The sequence below is a fragment of the Rana temporaria genome, chromosome 5 (assembly GCF_905171775.1).
Source record: "Rana temporaria chromosome 5, aRanTem1.1, whole genome shotgun sequence".
In the NCBI taxonomy this organism is placed as follows: domain Eukaryota; kingdom Metazoa; phylum Chordata; class Amphibia; order Anura; family Ranidae; genus Rana; species Rana temporaria.
In genome coordinates this window covers 66,100,024-66,120,806 of record NC_053493.1, presented here as the reverse complement: position 1 = coordinate 66,120,806, position 20,783 = coordinate 66,100,024, and the positions used below count along the sequence as shown (strand labels likewise).

The window sequence follows — 20,783 nt, the reverse complement described above, 5'->3', positions numbered from 1 at the left end:
AGAAAAAAAATAGTTTTTTAAAAAAAAAAATTGGGATATTTATTATAGCAACAAGTAAAAAAAAATATATTTTTTTTAAATTGTTGCTCTTTTTTTGTTTATAGCGCAAAAAAATAAAAACCGCAGAGGTGATCAAATACCACCAAAAGAAAGCTCTATTTGTGGGGAAAAAAGGACGCCAATTTTGTTTGGGAGCCACGTCGCACGACCGCGCAATTGTCAGTTAAAGCGACGCAGTGCCGGACGCTGAGATTTCGCCTGGGAACGAAGGGGGTTTATGTGCCCAGTAAGCAAGTGGTTAATAAAGTCATTGTATATCAACAGCACCAATTTTTGATTCAAGTCTTCACTTCTACTTCAGTTCACTAGAGCAAACATAACTAGAAAAGCTAAAATTTCTGGGGAAACTGTGTGAAGTGTTCTTGCCTCCACCAGTAGTCTACAACTGGAGTGGGCGGAGTAACTGTTGTGTGGTTGGAGTGGCTGGAGTAACTGGAAAGGTTGGACTGGGCAGAGTAACTTTATGGAGTGGGCAGAGTAACTGTGTGGAGTGTTTGGAGCGAGTAAAGATACCGTATTTATCGGCGTATAACGCGCACCCCAATTTCAGAGGGAAGTTTCAGGAAAAAAACGTTGAAAATTTTGTGGTGAGTGTCCATCTGCAGCCTCAATGCAGCCTAGCCTGTGCCCAAATGCAGCCTCACCTCGTGGGAATCACCGAGCCGTCATCCGAGCCGAGCCGTCATTTCCTGTTCATTCGGAGGCAGTCACACACACAGTCCCGCCTCCGCCATCGGCATTGGACCAGCTTCTGTGATTGATAGAACACTGGTCCAATGCCGGTAGCGGAAGTGGAAATGTGTGTGTGACATGTGCCGAGTAAACAGGAGAGATGGCGCGTGAATTCCGGCGGCGCTCGTCCCCCTCCTTCCCCTCCGAGCCGAGGTACAGCATCGGTGTATAACGCGCACCCGTGATTTTCCCCATAATTTCAGGGGGGAAAAGTGAGCGTTATACGCCGATAAATATGGTAGTAAACATTACACTAACCAATTGATTGACTGAACGATAGCTGAACGTTTTGATATAAGATTTGTGTAGGTGGGCTTGGAAATGAGGTGGCAGTTTAGAAATCTATTATTACTGTCCATGTAGTGTAAAAGCTGTGGGAGGAGTTAAGGTGGTAAATTTGGCTATAATATGAATATATACGGTATGCAAGAACACTTAATTAGCAATATAACAGGTCCCTTATCTCACACACCTGTCAACAGGACTATAGTGAATATAGAGTAAGCACACCATGAGCGTAATGTTTTAAATTACGTTTTATTAACCACTTCAGCCCCGGAAGGTTTTACCCCCTTAATGACTAAAGCATTTTTTGTGATACGGCATTGTGTCGCTGTACCCAAACAAAATTGACATCCTTTTCCCCCCCACAAATAGAGCTTTTTAATGGTATTTGACCGCCTCTGTGTTTTTGTTTTTTTTGCGCTATGAACAAAAAAAGAAAAAAAGAGCGACAATTCTGCAAAAAATTTTAAATGTGTGTTTTTTACTTTCTGCTATAATGCATATACACAAAAAATATTCTTCTACATATTTTTGGTATATATAAAAATAAAAAATAAAAATCTACTGAAGGAACGTTCAGTCCATATTCCAATTATGGGATTACCCTGAGAGCGTAGCAGACCTAGGACAAAAGCCAACTCCTTGCTAAACACTTGACTGGACAAGTCAAAGGGAAGGGCAAATAAACAGAAAAACACAAGTAGCATTGATGAAAGGTGCAAGTACCGTATTTTCCAGCGTATAAGACGACTTTCTGGATGCAAAAAAATGCATCCAAAGTCGGGGGTCGTCTTATACGCCGGGTACGGTCTCTGTGCTGCGAGAGTGTCAATGGTTTAAAAGACGCTCCTTCTCCTCAGAGTGTTCTGTGATAGGAGGAACACAAATTTTCCCAGCAGCGCCTCTGTTCTGTGTTCCTCCTATCACAGATGCCTTCTCATCCTCGGACGAGATGAGAAGACGTCCGTGATAGGCGGAACACAGAACAGAGGCGCTGCTGGGAAATTTTGTGTTCCGCCTAACACAGGACAGTCTGAGGAGAAGGCGCGTCTTTTAAATCATTGACGCGCGCAGCACGGAGACTGTCACCGCACCGCCTCGCCTGAAGTCTATCCAGAAAAAAAGTGAGTGATGGCACTGTTTGCAGTGATTGCACAGTGGGGGCAAGCTCAGGCACAGAGAGGGGGCAAGCTCAGGCACAGAGTGGGGGCAAGCTCAGGCACAGAGTGGGGGCAAGCTCAGGCACAGTGGGGGCAAGTGATGGCACAGTGGGGGCAAGTGATGGCACAGTGGGGGCATGTAATGTAATGGCACAGTGAGGAATTTAATGGAATGGCACAGTGAGATTTGAAAAAGCCTGTTTCTGTCAGCGGTTCTGGCTACCCCTCAGCTTCCAGAAAGACTAGTAAGAAGGGGGTAGTCTTATACAGTGAGTATATCCCAAAACCAACATTTTTCCTGGAAAATTAGGGGGTCGTCTTATACGCCGAGTCGTCTTATACACCGGAAAATACGGTAGGTATTTTTGATGTCCACACAGTCCCTGGCTGAGGGTAAGCGATCAGATTCCACATGTAATCTTTGAACATGAACAAACCTGCTTTTAATCTTCAGGTCGAGAATGGGGCAAATGCCTTCTTGGGCCCTGGGAACAATGAACAGGTTGAAGTAAAACCCCTGAAACCTTTCCTCTTCGGAGACCGGATCAAGGACCACCTGCTAGAGGAGTTGTCAGAGAGCAGCATAAAGATTGGCCCACTTTTTTTTTTGTGGGGAGGATGCTAAATTTCACAGCATAAAGCGGGAACAAAGAGATTGAAACTCTAGTTTACAGCTCCTGGATACACCATTCTGGACCCAAGCCCTGAAATGTATTAGATAGATTTGCTATTCAATCATTCCCTGACTGATGAATTGGGGCACCCCTCACTGTGAAAAAAGCTTGTTTCTGAACTTTGCGGGTATGGAGGTCTAAGACAGCTTTCACACTCGGTGTTTTTCAGGCGCTTTAGTGCTAAAAGTGGCGCCTGTAAAGCACCTGAAAGAAGCCTCATCTGCAATCCCAATGTGAAGGCCCGAGTGCTTTCACACTGAGGTGCTGCGCTGGCAGGGTGTCAAAAAAAGTCCTGCCAGCAGCTTCTTTGCAGTGCTTTAGGAGTGGTGTATTCACCGCTCCTAAAGCGCCCCTTCCCATTGAAATCAATGGGAAGTGCCTGCAAATCTGCAACGGCGGCACTTTTAACCTTTTATTTGGCCACTAGCGGGGTTAAAAGCGCCCAAAAAACGCCGGGCGCTGGCAGTGTGAAAGTGCTCCAAGTGTTATTAGTAGAAATGGAAGCTTGGGTTTGAACCCAGAGGCATGAGAGAAGCAAAAATAACACTTCATCTCAGGTATCTGAAGATTAGCTACAGAAGTGTTTTCCTTCTTTTTCCGGGATAGGAGAGTACTCTAATCTCCAGTAACCTCCTTGATGCAAGAGTCCTTGCCCTTCAATGGGCATTCTCACAAGCAGCATCTTGCACAGAAGTTTTGCAGACAAACACCTGAGCCAAAGGATCCTTCCTATATGGACATAAAGAAGACCCATCCTGAAGATATGGTGAAGTGTATCCATAAATCCAGTGATACAGTAGTGCAATGCCACAAAGGGCAGCTTTAGCTGTTGGAGGACATCCGTCCTCTCAATAGGCATACTCCCCAGGGGGTCTTCAGGTACAGGGTTCCAGATGGACTATGAACCCGAATCTGCATAGCTCCCTGGAGAGAACTCAGGAGTCAACTGATCCCGAAAGCTGCAAGGTAGAAGCCATAGGCCCGGATTCACAGACACTGGCGCATATTTATGCCACCGTATCGTATCTCCTTTACGCTATGCCGACGCAGCGCAGAGAGGCAAGCACTGAATTCACAAAGCACTTCCTCCCAAATCTGCGCTGGGTTTCTCAGGCATAAGTCGGTGGAAGTGGGTGTGAGCCATGCTAAGGAGGCGTGACCCCATGCAAATGATGGGCCGAGCGCCAGACATATACGTATCGCCAACTGCGCATGCGCTGTCCTGTGGGCGCATCTCAGTGCGCATGCTCACAATCACGTCGGAACAACTGCCTAAGATAAGCCGGATCACTGCCTACGGCGTGAACGTAATCTACGCCCAGCCCTATTCACGTACAACGTAAACTACGCCGGCTTGTGTTCCCTTTGCGTGGATGCTGCCGAGTTACACCTCCTTTATGAGGCATAACTTTGCGCTGGACGTATGACTTTACGCGCACTGCGTCGGACGTACGTTTGTGAATCGGCGTATCTCCCTCATTTGCATATGTGAATAGAAAATCAATGGGAGCGCCAAATACGACCAGCGTAAACATGCGCCCACTCTACGCCGGCGTATGCAAGTTACGTCGGTCGGATGAAACCTATTTTCAGGCGTATCTTAGTTTTTGAGTCAGGCGCACAGATACGACGGCGCATATTTGCACTTACGCGGCGTATCTCGAGATACGTTGGCGCAAGTGCTTTGTGAATCCGGGCCATAGTGACTATGTAGCAGCTTGAAAGCTGCTGATGAAAACATGATAAAAAGAAAAAATGTATTTTATATTACATATGAAGATGCCCATTCACCTAAGAATACTAGTAAAAAAACAAACAAGCAAGCATGAGGCATATGCAGGTGCACAGCGCTGAATACAGACAGTGTGCGGCATTCAGGGCCAGTCATCCACATGCCTGTCAAATTAAGACCTCTGGCTCCATAGCTGCCTCCATGCATCTCCAGCTGCATTTACAAAGCACTCATTCAAGATGTATGGACCACAGAATCTGGGTCAATGAGCCTTAAAATTGGTTTATTATTTAAATTTTTTTTGTAAGGTTTTTGCAATTCATTTTTTTGCAAAAATGGATAGCGGTGATCAACAGCTTGTCAGCCGCTGATCACAGAAATTTTTATAATCAGCAGAGTCTGGAGGACACTTCTGCTATGAGCTCATGGTTGCTTCAGTGACCATGAGGTTATAGCAGAAGGGGGAATGCAGCTGATGCAAGGCATGCTGACCTCTCCAACTGGAAAAAGTTATTATTCCACTGTATGCCTTACATTAGGGGCAGCAAAGGGGATAATATAGATGCTTTGTACTGTGCCCAAGCACAATTGCCCACAGCCCCTCGCACCAACATTATGCCAGATGGGTACAGTGCCCGAGTGCAGTAGAATTGTACCTGATCCCACCTCTTCACGCAGGCCAGGGCTTGTACAGAGCAAGAACATTCATCAAACAAACTGGATGCTGGAGATCATACGTGCTTGTGCAGTTTTTCACTTACTTGCTGGCAGCATTAACCAAGTCTTTGTGGGTGGCAGCAATCATCTGTTCTCTGTACAGTTGCATCATCTCATCACTTATACCTCTTAGAAACAGCACCTTGCCTAAAAGAAATCAGGAAAAGAAAACCGCTCAATGAAATCATTGGACACGTTACAATCTATAGGTTTTGTTTACACTGCATCTCATTTCCAAAGGCAAAATATATATGAAACTGAACCTAAAATGAAAGTTCACACAACCAAACATTATATGTCTCTTCTGCAGCTTGCCTGCGCTCAGTTTAATATTGTGCGTCAGTTCTATTTTAAGGTATTCTAGTTTATTAGTGACAGTTGTTTTTGTCATAGTTTTGCAGTCATGGCACAATCTAGCACTACTAGGTAAAGTGAACAAGATATACGACTCAATAGAATTAGGGGATGACAGTTTGGCAAGACTTAAAGGGGTTGTAAAGGTAAAAAAATATTTCCCTAAATAGCTTCCTTTTCCTTACTGCAGTCCTCCTTCACTTACCTCATCCTTCCATTTTGCTTTTAAATGTCCTTATTTCTTCTGAGAAATCCTCACTTCCTGTTCTTCTGTCTGTAACTCCACACAGTAATGCGAGGCTTTCTCCCTGGTGTGGAGTGTCGTGTTCGCCCCCTCCCTTGGACTACCGGAGAGTCAGGACGCCCAATAAACACACAGCTTATTTTTCTATCTGCAACGTAGAGAGCGACCTACTCTTCTGTATTCCAAGGGAGGGGGCGAGCACGACACTCCACACCAGGGAGAAAGCCTCGCATTACTGTGTGGAGTTACAGACAGAAGAACAGGAAGTGAGGGTTTCTCAGAAGAAATAAGGACATTTAAAAGCAAAATGGAAGGATGAGGTAAGTGAAGGAGAACTGCACTAAGGTAAAGGAAGCTATTTTAGGAAAAAATAAATACATTTTTTTACCTTTACAACCCCTTTAACCTCACTAAACATGGGCCAACTGTCGGGCAACATCAGCCGGTACAATAATAAGAAAAAATAAAAATTTGGCCCGTGTGTATGGCAGCCAGCCGGCTTCTGTCAGACATGCATGCTGGAAAACCAGCAGCTGACTGGCTCCTGATCAGCGTGTACCAGGCTTTAGACCCAAAGGGGCGATGGCAGGTGAATGGGGCTTCGAAGCATGGCACATCAGCAGATGGGTGGGGCTTAGGCTCAAGGGGTTGTAGCAGGTCAGCAGGGCTTAAAGCGGAACTTTGAGCTCCCAATCAATATTGACTATTTTTAATCCTTGTGCTACTAGCATTAGTAAACAGATAGGAAAGTATATTGTATTTACTTGTTTGAAACTTTTTTTCCCCCCACATTTCTTCAGTTACTTCCTTGCTTTCTATGCCTAGGCAAATCATATACATCCCAGGAGTCTCCAGGAGTGGAGGAGGGTTTTTCTCAGCCAAGCACACCCTCCTGCCTGCATGCCTGAGCTAAGAACAGATGGATTCCAGGAAGGAAATGCTACAGTGCATCTGGAAATTATTCACAGTGCGTCACTTTTTCCACATTTTGTTATGTTACAGCCTTATTTCAAAATAGATTAAATTAATTATTTTTCTCAAAATTCTACAAACCATACCCCAGAAGGACAATGTGAAACAAGTTTGTTTGAAATCTTTGCTATATATATATATATATATATATATATATATATATATATATATATATATATATATATATATATATATATATATACATATATATATATATAATCTCCCATGTACATAAGTATTCACAGCTTTTGCCCAATACTTTGTTGAAGCTCCTTTGGCACCAATTACAGGCTCAAGTATTTTTGAGAATAATGCTACAAGGTTGGCACACCTATTTTTGGGCAGTTTCTCTCCTTCTTTGCAGGACAGCTCAAGCTCCATCAGGTTGGATGGGGAACATCGGTGCACAGGCATTTTCAGATCTTTCCAGAGATATTCAAATCGGGTTAAAGTCTGGGCCACTCAAGGACATTCACAGATTTGTCCTGTAGCCACTCCTTTGTTATCTTGGCTGTGTGCTTAGGGTCGTTGTGCTTTTGAAAGATGAACCTTTGTCCCAGTCCGAGTGCTCTGGAGAAGGTTTTCATCAAGGATGTTTGTACATTGCTGCATTTATCTTTCCCTTGACCCCAACTAGTCTCCCAGTTCCGGTCACTGAGAAAAATCACCACAGCTTGATGCTGCCACCACCATGCTTCACTGTAGGGATGGAATTGGCCGGGTAATGAGCGGTGCCTGGTTTCCTCCAGGCAGAACGCTTGCCATTCGGGCCAAAGAGTTTAATCTTTGTTTCATCAGACCAGAGAATTTGATTTCTCATGGTCTGAGAGTCTTTTAGGTGGCTTTTTAGCAAACTCTAGGCGGGCTGTCATGTGCCTTTTACTGAGGAGTGGCTTCTGTCTGGCTACTCTGCCAAACAGGCCAGATTGATGGCGTGCTGCAGAGATGAATGTTCTTCTGGAAGGTTCTCCTCTCTCCACAGAGGAACACTGAAGCTCTGTCAGAGTGACCATGGGGTTCTTGGTCACCTCCCTGACCAAGGCCCTTCTCTCTCGATCGCTCAGTTTGGCCAGGCAGCCTGCTCTAGGAAGAGTCCTGGTGGTTCCAAACTTCTTCCATTTACAGATGGAAGACACGGTGCTCATTGGGACCATTACCAGATCTGTCCTTCGATACAATCCTGTCATGGAGGTCTACAGACAATTCCTTGGACTTCATGGCTTGGTTTGTGCTCTGACATGCACTGATAACTGTAGGACCTTATAGAGACAGGTGTGTGCCTTTCCACATCATGTCCAATCAACTTAATTTAACACAGGTGGACTCCAATCAAGTTGTAGAAACATCAAGGATGACCAGTGGAAACAGGATGCACACGAGCTCCATTTTGAGTGTCATTGCAAAGGCTGGGAATACTTCCGTACATGGGATTTCCCCCCCGTTTATTTTTAATAAATTTGCAAAGCTTTCAAAACAAGCTTGTTTTACGTTGTCATTATGGGGCATTGTTTGTAGAATGTTAAGGAAATGTATGAATTTAATCAATTTTGGAAGAAGGCTGCAAGATAACAAAATATGGAAAAAGTGAAGTGCTGTGAATACTTCTTGGATGCACTGTACATGAATCTGCCATTACTCAAGATGGCCACGGACAGATATGCTGGGGGTGTTTTTCAAAGTGATTTCTCAGCAAAATAAAGCATGGAGGCATGGATGGAGGAGTTTGCTTTGAATATAAAAAAATACATTAAATAGCATTTTTTTGCTTTGTGGTTCTCAGACGCAGTGTAGGTCCACTTTAAGGTATTTTAGTTTCTTAGTGACTGCAGAGACCGTTGTTTTGGTCTATGTAATAGTTTTGCAGTCATGGTACAATCTATGGATCATTATAGCACTACTAGGCACAGTGAACAGAATATATGACTACTAATAGACAAGGGGATGGCAGGGGGGCAAGACTTGGACCCAAAGAGCGAGGGCAGGTGGTTGGGGCTTAGAAGCACAGCACCTTGGCAGATGGGTGGGACTTAGGCTCAATGAGTGGTGGGGGGTTTGCCAGACATGGACTCAAAAGGGTGAGGGTAGGTGGTCAAGGTTTATGCCTAGTACACACGTATGGGATTCCCGGTGGTAAAAAGTCCACTGGGAATCCCGAGGGCAAAACCGAGAACCTGCTCGGTAAGTTTCTCCCCCTCCTATACACGAGAGGTTTTCCTGACAGGAAAACTGCGATGAAGTTTTGGTCGGCAATCCCGGCCGTGTGTATGCTCCATCGCAGTTTTTCACACAGGAAAACTACCGGGAAAAATACCGCAAAAAAAAAAAAAAAAAAGGAAGAGCTGGTTCTCTTTTTTTCTGGCAGTTTTCCTGTCGGGAAAATTGCGATGGAGCATACACGCGCCTGGTTTTCCCGGCCAAAAGCTCTCATGGCAGTTTTCCCGACAGGAAAATCGGTTGTGTGCACGAGGCTTTAGACTCAGTTAAGAAAGTGGAGCCCTTAGCAACAAAGAGAAGCCAGATACAGAAGGGAGCACAGGAAGATTGTCGGACTAATAAAAGCATTCTGGTGTGTGTGCTCACAGGCAGTACATCTACTTGTATACACTTAAATAAAGCCGACAAGTAGAGTTGCACCGATACCACTTTAAAGCGGAGCTCCGCCGTTAAAAAAATTTTTTTTAAAGGCAGCAGCTACAAATACTGCAGCTGCTGACTTTTAATAAATGGACAATTACCTGTCCTGGAGTCCAGCGACGCCTGCAGCAGATAACGAGCAATCGTTCGTCTATCTGCTGGCCCCACTGCCATCCTCGGTGAGGGAATCAGGAAGTGAAGCGTTCGGGCTTCACTGCCTGATTCCCTACGGCGCATGCGCGAGTCACGCAGCGCCGTCTCTACTCGCCCCCGCTGTGTTCTGGGATCCGTGTGTTTCCCAGAACACAACGGTCGGGGGCAGGAAGTGACGCACTACCCGCAGAATCCCTGCAGAGAGGACTCCTGAAAGTGGGTGCAAATACCTGTCTTAGACGGGTATCTGCACCCCCCTCCCCCTGAAAGGTGTCAAATGTGACACCGGAGGGGGGGAGGGTTCCGATGAGCGGAAGTTCCACTTTAGGATGGAGCGCCGCTTTAAGACCTAGTATAAGTACCGATACTTCTCTCCCCCCACCCCCAAAGTATTCGGCTAATGCCAATTAGCGATACTTTTTTTTTTTCAAAGTCATGTGACAGTGGCACTGATTTTTTTTTTTACACACACACACACACACACACACATTTATTCAATGCCTTCTTTTTTGTAGCCTCAGCTGCACTGAAGATGAATGGACAGGAGACAGAGGCTCCTGTTCATTCATAAACAATCATCATAAACACAGATTACGATGCTCAGTTATGAATATACAGAGTCACGGACTCTGCATTCAGAAAAGGAAGGAGCCAGTGAATGACAAATTTACCAGCTTTTTCCCAGGCTCTCCATCCTGACAGATCCGGGACAGGGGGGGCCATAGGAGGACATGGAGGGGGACGGGAGGAGCACAAAGGACACAGGAGGGGGACTGGAGGAGCACAAAGGACACAGGAGGGGGACTGGAGGAGCACAAAGGACACAGGAGGGGGACTGGAGGAGCACAAAGGACCCAGGAGGGGGACTGGAGGAGCACAAAGGACCCAGGAGGGGGACTGGAGGAGCACAAAGGACACAGGAGGGGGACTGGAGGAGCACAAAGGACACAGGAGGGGGACTGGAGGAGCACAAAGGACACAGGAGGAGCACGGAGGGGACAGTTGGGGGTGATCCATGCGGCGGTGGGAGCAGTTACAAGCACCAATCTCCCTGTACAGATTTCAACAAAGCAGCTGACAGCCGCGGGGGGAGAGGAGGAGAAGCGGCTGTCAGCTGCTTTATTAAACACTGTACAGGGAGATTGTTGATTGTAACTCCCCCTTCCGCCGCACCGATCATCCCCGACTGCCCAGGTATCTGGTCAGGCATGGGAGCATTTGCACAAGTACCCGTGCAAATGCTCAGTATCAGGACCGATACTAGTATCGATACAACTCTACTGACAAGGATACCTTAAGTTGTGAAAGCTAGGATGTACCTTTGTCTTTAGGTGCAACAGGTGAATCCACACTTGAAAACACAGAGAGTTTGGCTTCCTCGAGGTCCTGCTGGCTGAACGTTCCAGACTTCGCCCAGTCTATTGACTTCTCAAACGCAGACAATGTTGACAAAGAGTTTGGATCCCTAAAATGTATAAACGTGTTTAGCGCAGGGCTTCCAAAACAAATATATATTTAAAAGGGTATCACCATGCAACTGTTTTTTATATTCTTACCGATAGGAATACAAGGTAAACATGCCATCATAATCAATAGAGGCGGCTGCACCATAAGCTCCTCCTTTTTCCCGAATCTCCCGATGGAGATACCTAGAGCTCATGATCTGTGACAGTACACGCAGGCTGCATTGGGGAGAAAATAGAGCATTTCTAGTAGCAAAACATCTGATAAAATGTAAACACCATTTCCAGGTCACTAAATTCGCAGAAGCACAGTCATATTAATTTGCTGTAACATCATGTGATTTCATTATTTTTCAGAACTAATCATACAGAGATACAAAATAGGGGGTGGGGAGATACTATAAGACATGCTATACGAGTGGGGACACAATTTATTGGAGGGGAAAACATTGCAGCCTAATCCCTCTGCCCCTCATGTTTTTCCATCTAGCCATTTGCCGACCGCCTAACTGTAAATAAACTTCATTACTTTGACATTAACCACTTAAGGACCGGACCAATATGCTGCTAAATGACCCAAGGGGTTTTTACAATTCGGCACTGCGTCACTTTAACAGACAATTGCGCGGTCGTGCGACGTGGCTCCCAAACAAAATTTGCGTCCTTTTCTTCCCACAAATATAGCTTTCTTTTGGCGGTATTTGATCGCCTCTGCGATTTTTATTTTTTGCGCTATATACAAAAATAGAGTGACATTTTTGAAAAAAAAACTATTTTTTACTTTTTGTTATAGGAAGAATCAAATAAACTCAATTTTAGTCAAACATTTAGGCCAAAATTTATTAAGCCACATGTCTTCAGTAAAAAAAAAAAAAAAAAAAAAAAAAAGCTACCTAGCGGGAACAGCGACACTAATACAGCGATCAGAAAAATGATCGCTTAGTGACACTGGCAATAGGGAGTGAAAGGGTTAACTAGGGCGGTGATCAAGGGGTTAAAACTTTATATGGGGGGGGTACGGGGGCTACCCTGGACCTAACACTAACTGCCTGTCACACTGACACTAAATGCAGTGATCAGTACATATATGATCACTGCATTCAGTGACACTGTGACAGGGGGGTGGGGATCGCAAGGGGTTAATGTGCCTGCGTGTACTGGTGTCAGTGTAGTGTTGTGCAGACTCACTGTGTGATGTGATCTCTCCTCAGCGGCGGTTGAAAATACCGCCGAGAGCCGAACAGCCGCCCCCGCATCCCGGATCGCTCGGACAGCCACGGGAACCGCCGCATGTACCGGGGGGGGTCCCGACCCACGTCTAGGCAGGGACGTACAGGTACGCCAATGTGCCTGTCCGTGCCATTCTGCCAACGTAAATGTACATATGGCGGTCCGGAAGTGGTTAAATACCCGGGTTATAGCAGCAGCTAGATGCCATAACCCTGTATCTTTTTTCGTTAGGCGGCAAGCTTTCTGATAAATGTGATTCCAGAGGCAGATTTCCCACGGGTCTGGTGCGTCCCTGTTCTCCGTTTCAGGGACAAATCAGGCACAATCTTTGCATGAAACAGAGCCAAAGACGCACAGGACCTCTGTGCAATATGCTCCGCGGCCGCCCCGAAGATGTGTGAACCGACTCCATTGAGAGCCAGTCACAATCTCCTGTCATGCGAATTGGATGCAGGGAAATCCCACATCCTGAGGCCAAGATAGTCCCTACTTGGCTTTATGCCCTTGAAGGACCGAAGCAACGTCCAACGTCACTTCCTGTTCTCGGGCTTAAAAATATATTTTTTCATTTTTTTTTTTTTTTTTTAAGTCAGTGTTTTTTTTTGCTTTTATCTGACCCCAGATCTCTCAAAGTGAACCTGTCATGCTTATTTCGATTACGAGGGAGGTTTACTTTCCTTGTAATAGGAATAAAAGTGATCAAAAAATGTTTTAATAAAAAGTGTCAAAATAAAAAGTAAAATAAATAAGAAAAAAATTACGTTGAGCCCGCATATGTAGACGCTACGATAGTTCGAGAAAAATTCAATAATTCTAGTACAAGAGCCCCTCTAACTCTAAACAGGTAAAAAATGTTAACGTGTTGCCTATGAAGATTAAGTACCCTAAAATGTCACCATTCCACGTTCTTAATTTTAAAACATGTATATTACATGTTGGGTATCCATTTACTCAGCGCAACATCATTTTTCACATTATACCAAAAAAAATAAGGCTAGCTTTACAGTTTCTTCATTAAAGTGTAGTGTAGTGCTGCGCATATACAGTGCGACATAAAATATTGCAATGACCGTCTCATTTAATTCTCTACTAAAATTAAATAAATATAATTTATATATATATATAGTTCAAATCCATCTTGCTGTATGGAGGTTGTATTGAAGTGGTTTATAAAGAGTATCCTCAATGTTGGAAAATACCCCCATTTTTTTTAGCATGCACTCTGGCTGAACAAATTGCGCCCAGTGTGCGTGTCTCTATAACTGCATCAGCGGCACAAGACCTCAGGGCCCATTCAGGATGCTCTGAACCACTGTGGAATATATTAGCGATAGATCTAAAATCGGACAAATAATAAATCTCTGCGCAAACTGTTGGTGCTATATAAATCATGTATAGCAACGACCGGAAATTTATATATGAATAGGCCACAGTTTATGTATTGCTACAACAAGCAATTTAACATTAATAAACCCTCAGAAACCAGAAGATAGTAGACGGCTGAGCCCTTTACCTGCCATAGTCCGGATGACTGAATGGCACGGCCCGTATACATTCACTAATAAAATTTACTGGAAATGGCAAAGAGAAGTGTGTCTTCATTTGACAAGGCTTGAAAGTAGGATCCTAAAAAATAAAAATAAAACACAGGGCACAGATATTATGAAAGAGGGAATATTATAATATAAAATACACACAAACATATATACATACATTAGGGGTGCAACGGATCAAAAAAAAACCTCATGGTTTGGATCATTTCCCGGACCCGAGTCACGGATCGGATCAGCAAAAAAAAAAAAAAGGCAGGGGAGCTCACCTCGGCCGTCGCCCGGTGGTGCAAGAAGGCCGCCGCTCCAGGAGGTAGGCCGACACCGCGGCCTGTCTCAAGGCAGGTGTAGGCTGCGGAAGCGCTCTCAGGCACTCCAGAGGCTGATCCAGGAGGGGAGCGAACTCCAGGCAATCAGGATGGCCAGGAAAGCTTGTTGCGGCCGCCACCAGGTGGACCAAGATGGCTGCCGCGGCCTTTCCCATGGCCGATGCAGGACCGGGAGGCTGCTCACACTACCTCCTACTCCAATCCGCGGATCACGTGTGTGTTGACCCAAAGGTGTTGATCCGTACAGATCAATGACGATCCGTTACACCACTAACATACACACACACACACACACACACACACACACACACACACACACTAAATCCTTTCAGCTGGGACGGATTGTGATAGGATATTCAACTATTTGGGACACATGAAGTGGGACTGAAGCAAAGACAACTGAAGAATACATTTTCCTCTTCCCGTGGTTCACACAGACATACAAACTCACATTATAACTTTGCCCAGTCATTCCTTTATTTTATGCTGCCGATACAAAACATGATTTTTGCATTTAGAAATACAAATTATTTATACCCCACACTAAAACACTTACACTAACAAGCTTCCTGGAACTTTTTAATGACGCTTCATTTCCATGTGAAGATGGATTTAATGGCCTCTAGAAAATAAAACAAATTCGTATCATTAAGATTCAATATTAACAGATGTAGAGATTAATATATAAATATAGAAACTTGTGTTATTTAGCTAAAGTCCATTCACTGTGATGTAAATGAATGTATATTCGAGTAGAATACAGCAGTGCCAAAAACCAAGGAGAATAATAGAGATGTGTGTCAGGATCAGTGTGGCCATCCCAAACAGAAGAAAAATACATTATAAAGACATAAGGAGTAAAGCCTAGTACACACAAGACGAATGTCGGGTGGCATTAGCTGGTTAGATAGAAACCAGTCGATATTTGTCCTGTGCGTCTTACAGTCGGGTCCGATGGAAGCCAGATGTTTTCACCAGTTTTTGCCGAAGGGGCATTACCGGAGAAAGTCTGGAGACAGGCTTCTGACCAGCGACGGCCAAAGTGTTCTGGCGTAGGGAGGGGGGGATGGGTTTCAAACAGCAGGAGAGATTGCTGTACTAACACAATACAAACAGCAGGGGAGTTTGCAGTACCAGCTTAGGATAGTTAGTACAGCAGCTCCTACTGAGCAGTCATTTTTTTTTTCCTTTCAGTCTTGCTCGGTTGAACGGAAAACAACTACCACATGGTAGGCAGTCAGTATCCAGGGCTGATCACTTGCATGTGATCGCAGCATGAGCAATTACATGAGTGAGACTAGCTGCAAGTGTCGGCAGCCTCCCATTGCTTTCAATGGGGCTGCCTACTCTTGCTAATCACAGAAACCATGCTGGGGTTCTCGCATGTTCTCCTAAAGGATACCTGTCTGGACAAAAAAAAAAAAAAAAACAGAGGCAGCTACTTCTGGCTTTGTTATTGTAGAAGCTTGGGAGCAGTTACCTTCATCCTTGCTCCACCAGTGGCGGTGCATCCATAGTGGGCGCAGGAGCGTGCCGCCCCCTCTCTCCTGTGCCCATCAATCAACAATACATAGATGCATGCATCTATTATTATTTAGGTACTTGTATAGCGCCGTCAATTTACGCAACGCTTTACATATACATTCACATCAGTCCCTGCCCTCAAGGAGCTTACAATCTAAGGTACCTAACTCGCATTCATATACTAGGGCCAATTTAGGCAGAAGCCAATTAACCACTTAAGCCCCGGACCAATATGCAGCCTAAAGACCCAAGGTGTTTTTACAGTTCGGGACTGCGTCGCTTTAAAAGACAATTGCGCGGTCGTGCGACGTGGCTCCCAAACAAAATTGGCGTCCTTTTTTCCCCACAAATAGAGCTTTCTTTTGGTGGTATTTGATCACATCTGCGGTTTTTAGTTTTTGCGCTATAAACAAAAATAGAGCGACAATTTTGAAAAAAAAGCAATATTTTTTACTTTTTGCTGTAATAAATATCCCCCAAAAACATATATAAAAACATTTTTTTTCCTCAGTTTAGGCCGATACGTATTCTTCTACCTATTTTTAGTAAAAAAAAATCGCAATAAGCGTTTATCGATTGGTTTGCGCAAAATTTATAGTGTTTACAAAATAGGGGATAGTTTTATTGCATTTTTATTTTTTTTTTTTTTACTACTAATGGCGGCGATCAGCAATTTTTTTCGTGACTGCGACATTATGGCGGACACTTCGGACAATTTTGACACATTTTTGGGACCATTGTCATTTTCACAGCAAAAAATGCATTTAAATTGCATTCTTTATTGTGAAAATGACAGTTGCAGTTTGGGAGTTAACCACAGGTGGCGCTGTAGGAGTTAGGGTGCACCTAGTATGTGTTTACAACTGTTTGGGGGTGTGGCTGTAGGAATGACGTCATCGATCGTGTCTTCCCTATAAAGGGAATGACGCGATCGATGCGCCGCCATAGTGAAGGACGGGGAAGCCGTGTTTACACACGGCTCTCCTCGTTCTTCAGCTCCGGGGAGCGATCGCGACGGAGCGGCTATAAACAAATAGCCGCGCCGTGGTCCCGGATCGCTCCCCGAGCGGACCCGACCTCCGCATGTAGCGGGGGGGGGTCCCGATCGGACCCCCCACCCGCTAATAGGCGAGGACGTACGTGTACGCCCATGTGCCTGTACGTGCCATATTGTGGACGTATATGTACATGCGGGGGTCGGGAACTGGTTAACCTGCCAGCATGTCTTTGGAGTGTGGGAGGAAACCGGAGTACCCGGAGGAAACCCACGCAGGCACAGGGAGAACATGCAAACTACAGGCAGGTAGTGTCGCAGTCGGGATTCGAACCAGCAACACTTGTTACTGCTTGGCGAAAGTGCTACTCACTACACCACTGTGCTCTATGTATTGTTGCAAGTGCCGCCCACTATTCAGGTGTCCTGCCCCCCTGTTGAGTGACGGCCATCTGAATAACAGTGGGTGTTTTTTGGAAGTTCCTGATTAGAGCCAGCGGCTCTAATAAACTTCCTGATTAGACCCTGTGGGCTCTAATCGGCTTCCAAATGGTTAACCAGAGGGCGCACAGGCTGTGCGTTCCCTGGTTAAACAGTGCTGTGTTAGGGAATCCCTTTCCTAACACTGACCCGCCTCTCAGCCAATCAGGTGCACCGGGTCTGGTTACCGGTCACCTGATTGGCTGAAGAGACAGGCGAGCAGAGAGGACGTTGAGGGAGCGTGGAGGGGGACGGCTGACCCAAGAAAGGAAAGTGCAGGGTGGGGGGGGGGGCAAACTGGCGACAATTGATGGGAACAGTGAGGCTGCAATTGATGTTTTTTTCCCCCCAAATATTTTGAGCACCAGCCGCCACTGTGCTCCACTATATAGTCCCTGACCTGAAATACGTATACGGCCAGTGAAGTCAGAACGCTTCACTCGGTGTGCTCGTTTCAGGGTCAGTGATTTAAAAAGCAGTAGAGAAAGGATTAGCCATGGAGCTTGCATCCTCAAATGGCAAGTCAGAACTGGCAAAACCTATATTAAAAATTCAAATAAAGTTCTCATAAAAAAAAAAAAAGTTGCGACATCAGACAGATCAGTGATGCAACCATGAAAGATAACCCTTGTACTAAAAATATGGGTCCAGTGGATTCTATTATCCATAATACTCAAAAAGTTTACTTTGCTGTATGCTTATGGGATATACCATACCATCGTTCACAAGCCCAATTTCGAGGACATGAGCCCTCAAGTCTTCTAATGGGTTGGGGGGTACAGCCCACAAAAATGCCAGAATAGCTTTCTGCTTAGCATCCTCCTATGGGGCAGGGATAATACCCCAGTAGTCCGCTTGCTCCCCCAACGATCGTTCTAAGAAAGTATGCTTTGAGTGCTATACTTCAAACTACACACAAGTCCAAAATAGAGATGATTTTGAGGACAGAACTCCTCACATCTTTTGATTGGTTCCCTAATGAACATTTGTAAAAAGTTTGCTTTGTGTGCTTTGCTTTCCACTATACACAAGTACAATACAGAAGCGATTTTCAGGTTAGGCCCAAAGTACCTGCACAATATTAGGTCGGACAGCTTTGCGTTCTTTTTTATTCCTGTAAATTCCTGACAAAAAGTTCTCCACCTCCTTCGAAGCTGCTGGCATCTCTTGTGGGGTGGCATTCAGAGAACACCTGATGGACAGGAAAAGAAAAGAAAAAGTAGTATTTAAGCAACTACAACGCCACCAATACTCGCTTGAAGGGTTTGAGCTGAAAGAGATTTCCTCATCTAAGCTTCCGCTACTAAATTTCACTTCGACTGCAACATTCTCCAGAATGAAATAGAATGAGAAACCAAACAAGAGCAAGACCACTTTATAATGGATTTGCTTTGTTATCTGAAGATCTCAGCTGGAGTCCCCCCCCCAAAAAAAGCAACAGCTTGTAGGGCAATTTTAACATATAAAACTGAATATTAGTTTTACGCTTTTAAAAATGTTTCAGTTCATTCCATTTGGGAGGGGGGTCCATAGTGGGCGCAAAAAAACGAAAAACGAAATTTGCTGCCAAAATTAACACAGATATTTACAACGTACCTTATGTTATCACTCAACAATATATATTTGCGAATTCGTGATAACTTCCGCAGTACTGGTCCCAAATCAGTCATCTCCGCTATCTGTTTCATGAATTTGACCTATATTAAAAAAAAACATTGCATGTGGTAACTTGCAGCATTTTCAAATAACAAACACCCTGTACAAACCAATAAGGTAACATTTTGCTTTAGGGCTGGCCACCCCTTTCTTGGTAGGTTCACCCACGGACACTTCATCTGTAGGCATACTGGCCACAAGAAATATTTATGCCATCTGGCTGTACCAGCAAAAGCCTTGCCTTCCATGACCATCTGAAATGTGCAGAAGCCATGCCACCAGAATACAAGTATCAGATAAAGGGGATGTGAACCCAACTGCTGTCTAGAAGAAGCACCTGAAAATAAACCTGTTCATTCCTCAATATGTATATGTCAAGATGCAAGACTTTCTGAAGTTAGAGTTATTTTTTCCCCCTAGAACAGAGGTCTTCAAACTTTCTGAAAAAAAAAAAAAAAAAAGGGACAGTTTACTATCCTTCAGACTTGGATGTGGCCAATGCGAGTAGAACAGGGGTCTCCAAACACTATAAACAAAGGGCCGGTTTATGGTCCTTCAGACTCTTGGAGGGCCGGACTTTGGCAAGCGTGGGGTGGAAATTTTCTTAGCATCAGTGGGACTTAACATATGGTATTAGGGGGAGAAATAGTGCCTCTTTGTTTGTATCATAGGGAGGAATAGTGCCCCATTAGTGGTGTCAGTGGGAGAAATGGTGCTCCACTGTCGGTGTCAGAATAGTGTCTCGTATCAGTGGGAGGGATACTGCCCCAAGGGCCGGATAAAGGCAAGCAAAGGGCCGCAGTTTGGAGACCGCTGGAGTAGAATATGCCTGGCATCAATGGGGATAAAGAATATACCATCATCAGTAAACAATGCCCCATCATTGGTGTTAGTGTGAGAAATAGTCCCCCGTTAGTGTCAGTGGGAGGAATGGTGCCTCATTGTTGGTATCAGTGGCAGGAATTATGCACCATGGTTTGTGTCGGAGGAGGTATAGTGCTTCGTATCGGTAGGAAGAATAGTACCCTAAGGACTGGATGATGGCAAGCAAAGGGCTGCATCCGGCCCCTGGGTCACAGTTTGGGGACCACTGATATAGAAGATACTCCAACAATCTTCTTTAGAAAATAAAATTTAAATGGAAGTCCATGCTACAACTAAAATCCCTGCAGCTGTAGCCACCAACATTCTAACACTAACCGATCTAGCCCTGAAACCTAGGTTTGAGAGCGTTTTGCAAGACAAGCAACATTTTTGAACAAATTTTGACTTGATATACAAATGACGTCTTTATAATTCAAGTAGTGTCATGAGACACAACCGAGTATAAAAATGAAGAGAGGCGCCTCTAAGTGTAGCAATATGGTTACATTTAATGAAGGTACAACATTTAGCAACTCACATGGTTGATGATTAAACAGGCACATCCAAGTATGCAGGCATCAGGGGTAAAGCTGTCCACATAGACCATCCTCTGCACCGCCATTGAAGTCATCCCTTCCATGCTGCGCTCGCTTTCAGATCGCTCTATTTCAGGGTAGTCTGCCCGGTCACAATTGCAGACTGACAGCGGTGAGAGTCGGCGGTGCGGGAGATGGTCTATGTGGCCAGTTTTCCCCCGGAGGCCTGTATACTTTATTCATCAACCATGTGAGTTGCTAAATGTTGTACCCATATTGCTACACTTAGAGGCTCCTCTTTTCTCTTTTATACTCTGTAGCTCCTGCTGGATTTTGCTTCTAATCCCCATGTGGAGGTTTCCACTTATGGATGGACATCTTTTTATATTGACTATAAACTGAAGGACTTATAAATAATTGGTTGTGGAACAAATTATCTG

At 44.7% G+C, this 20,783-nt stretch overlaps 1 protein-coding gene across 1 annotated transcript in view; it reads right to left on the bottom strand.

The window, feature by feature from the left end:
* PITRM1 (pitrilysin metallopeptidase 1) overlaps positions 1–20,783 on the bottom strand; it is a 104,690-nt gene that overhangs the window by 1,323 nt on the left and 82,584 nt on the right. The window contains exons 20-26 of the mRNA XM_040352661.1: positions 18,884–18,984; positions 18,359–18,479; positions 14,846–14,911; positions 13,924–14,036; positions 11,274–11,399; positions 11,037–11,182; positions 5,405–5,507 (exon numbers count right to left, since the gene is read on the bottom strand). Of these exons, the coding sequence (XP_040208595.1) occupies positions 5,405–5,507; positions 11,037–11,182; positions 11,274–11,399; positions 13,924–14,036; positions 14,846–14,911; positions 18,359–18,479; positions 18,884–18,984 (776 nt within the window). The remainder of the gene's footprint in view (positions 1–5,404; positions 5,508–11,036; positions 11,183–11,273; positions 11,400–13,923; positions 14,037–14,845; positions 14,912–18,358; positions 18,480–18,883; positions 18,985–20,783) is intronic.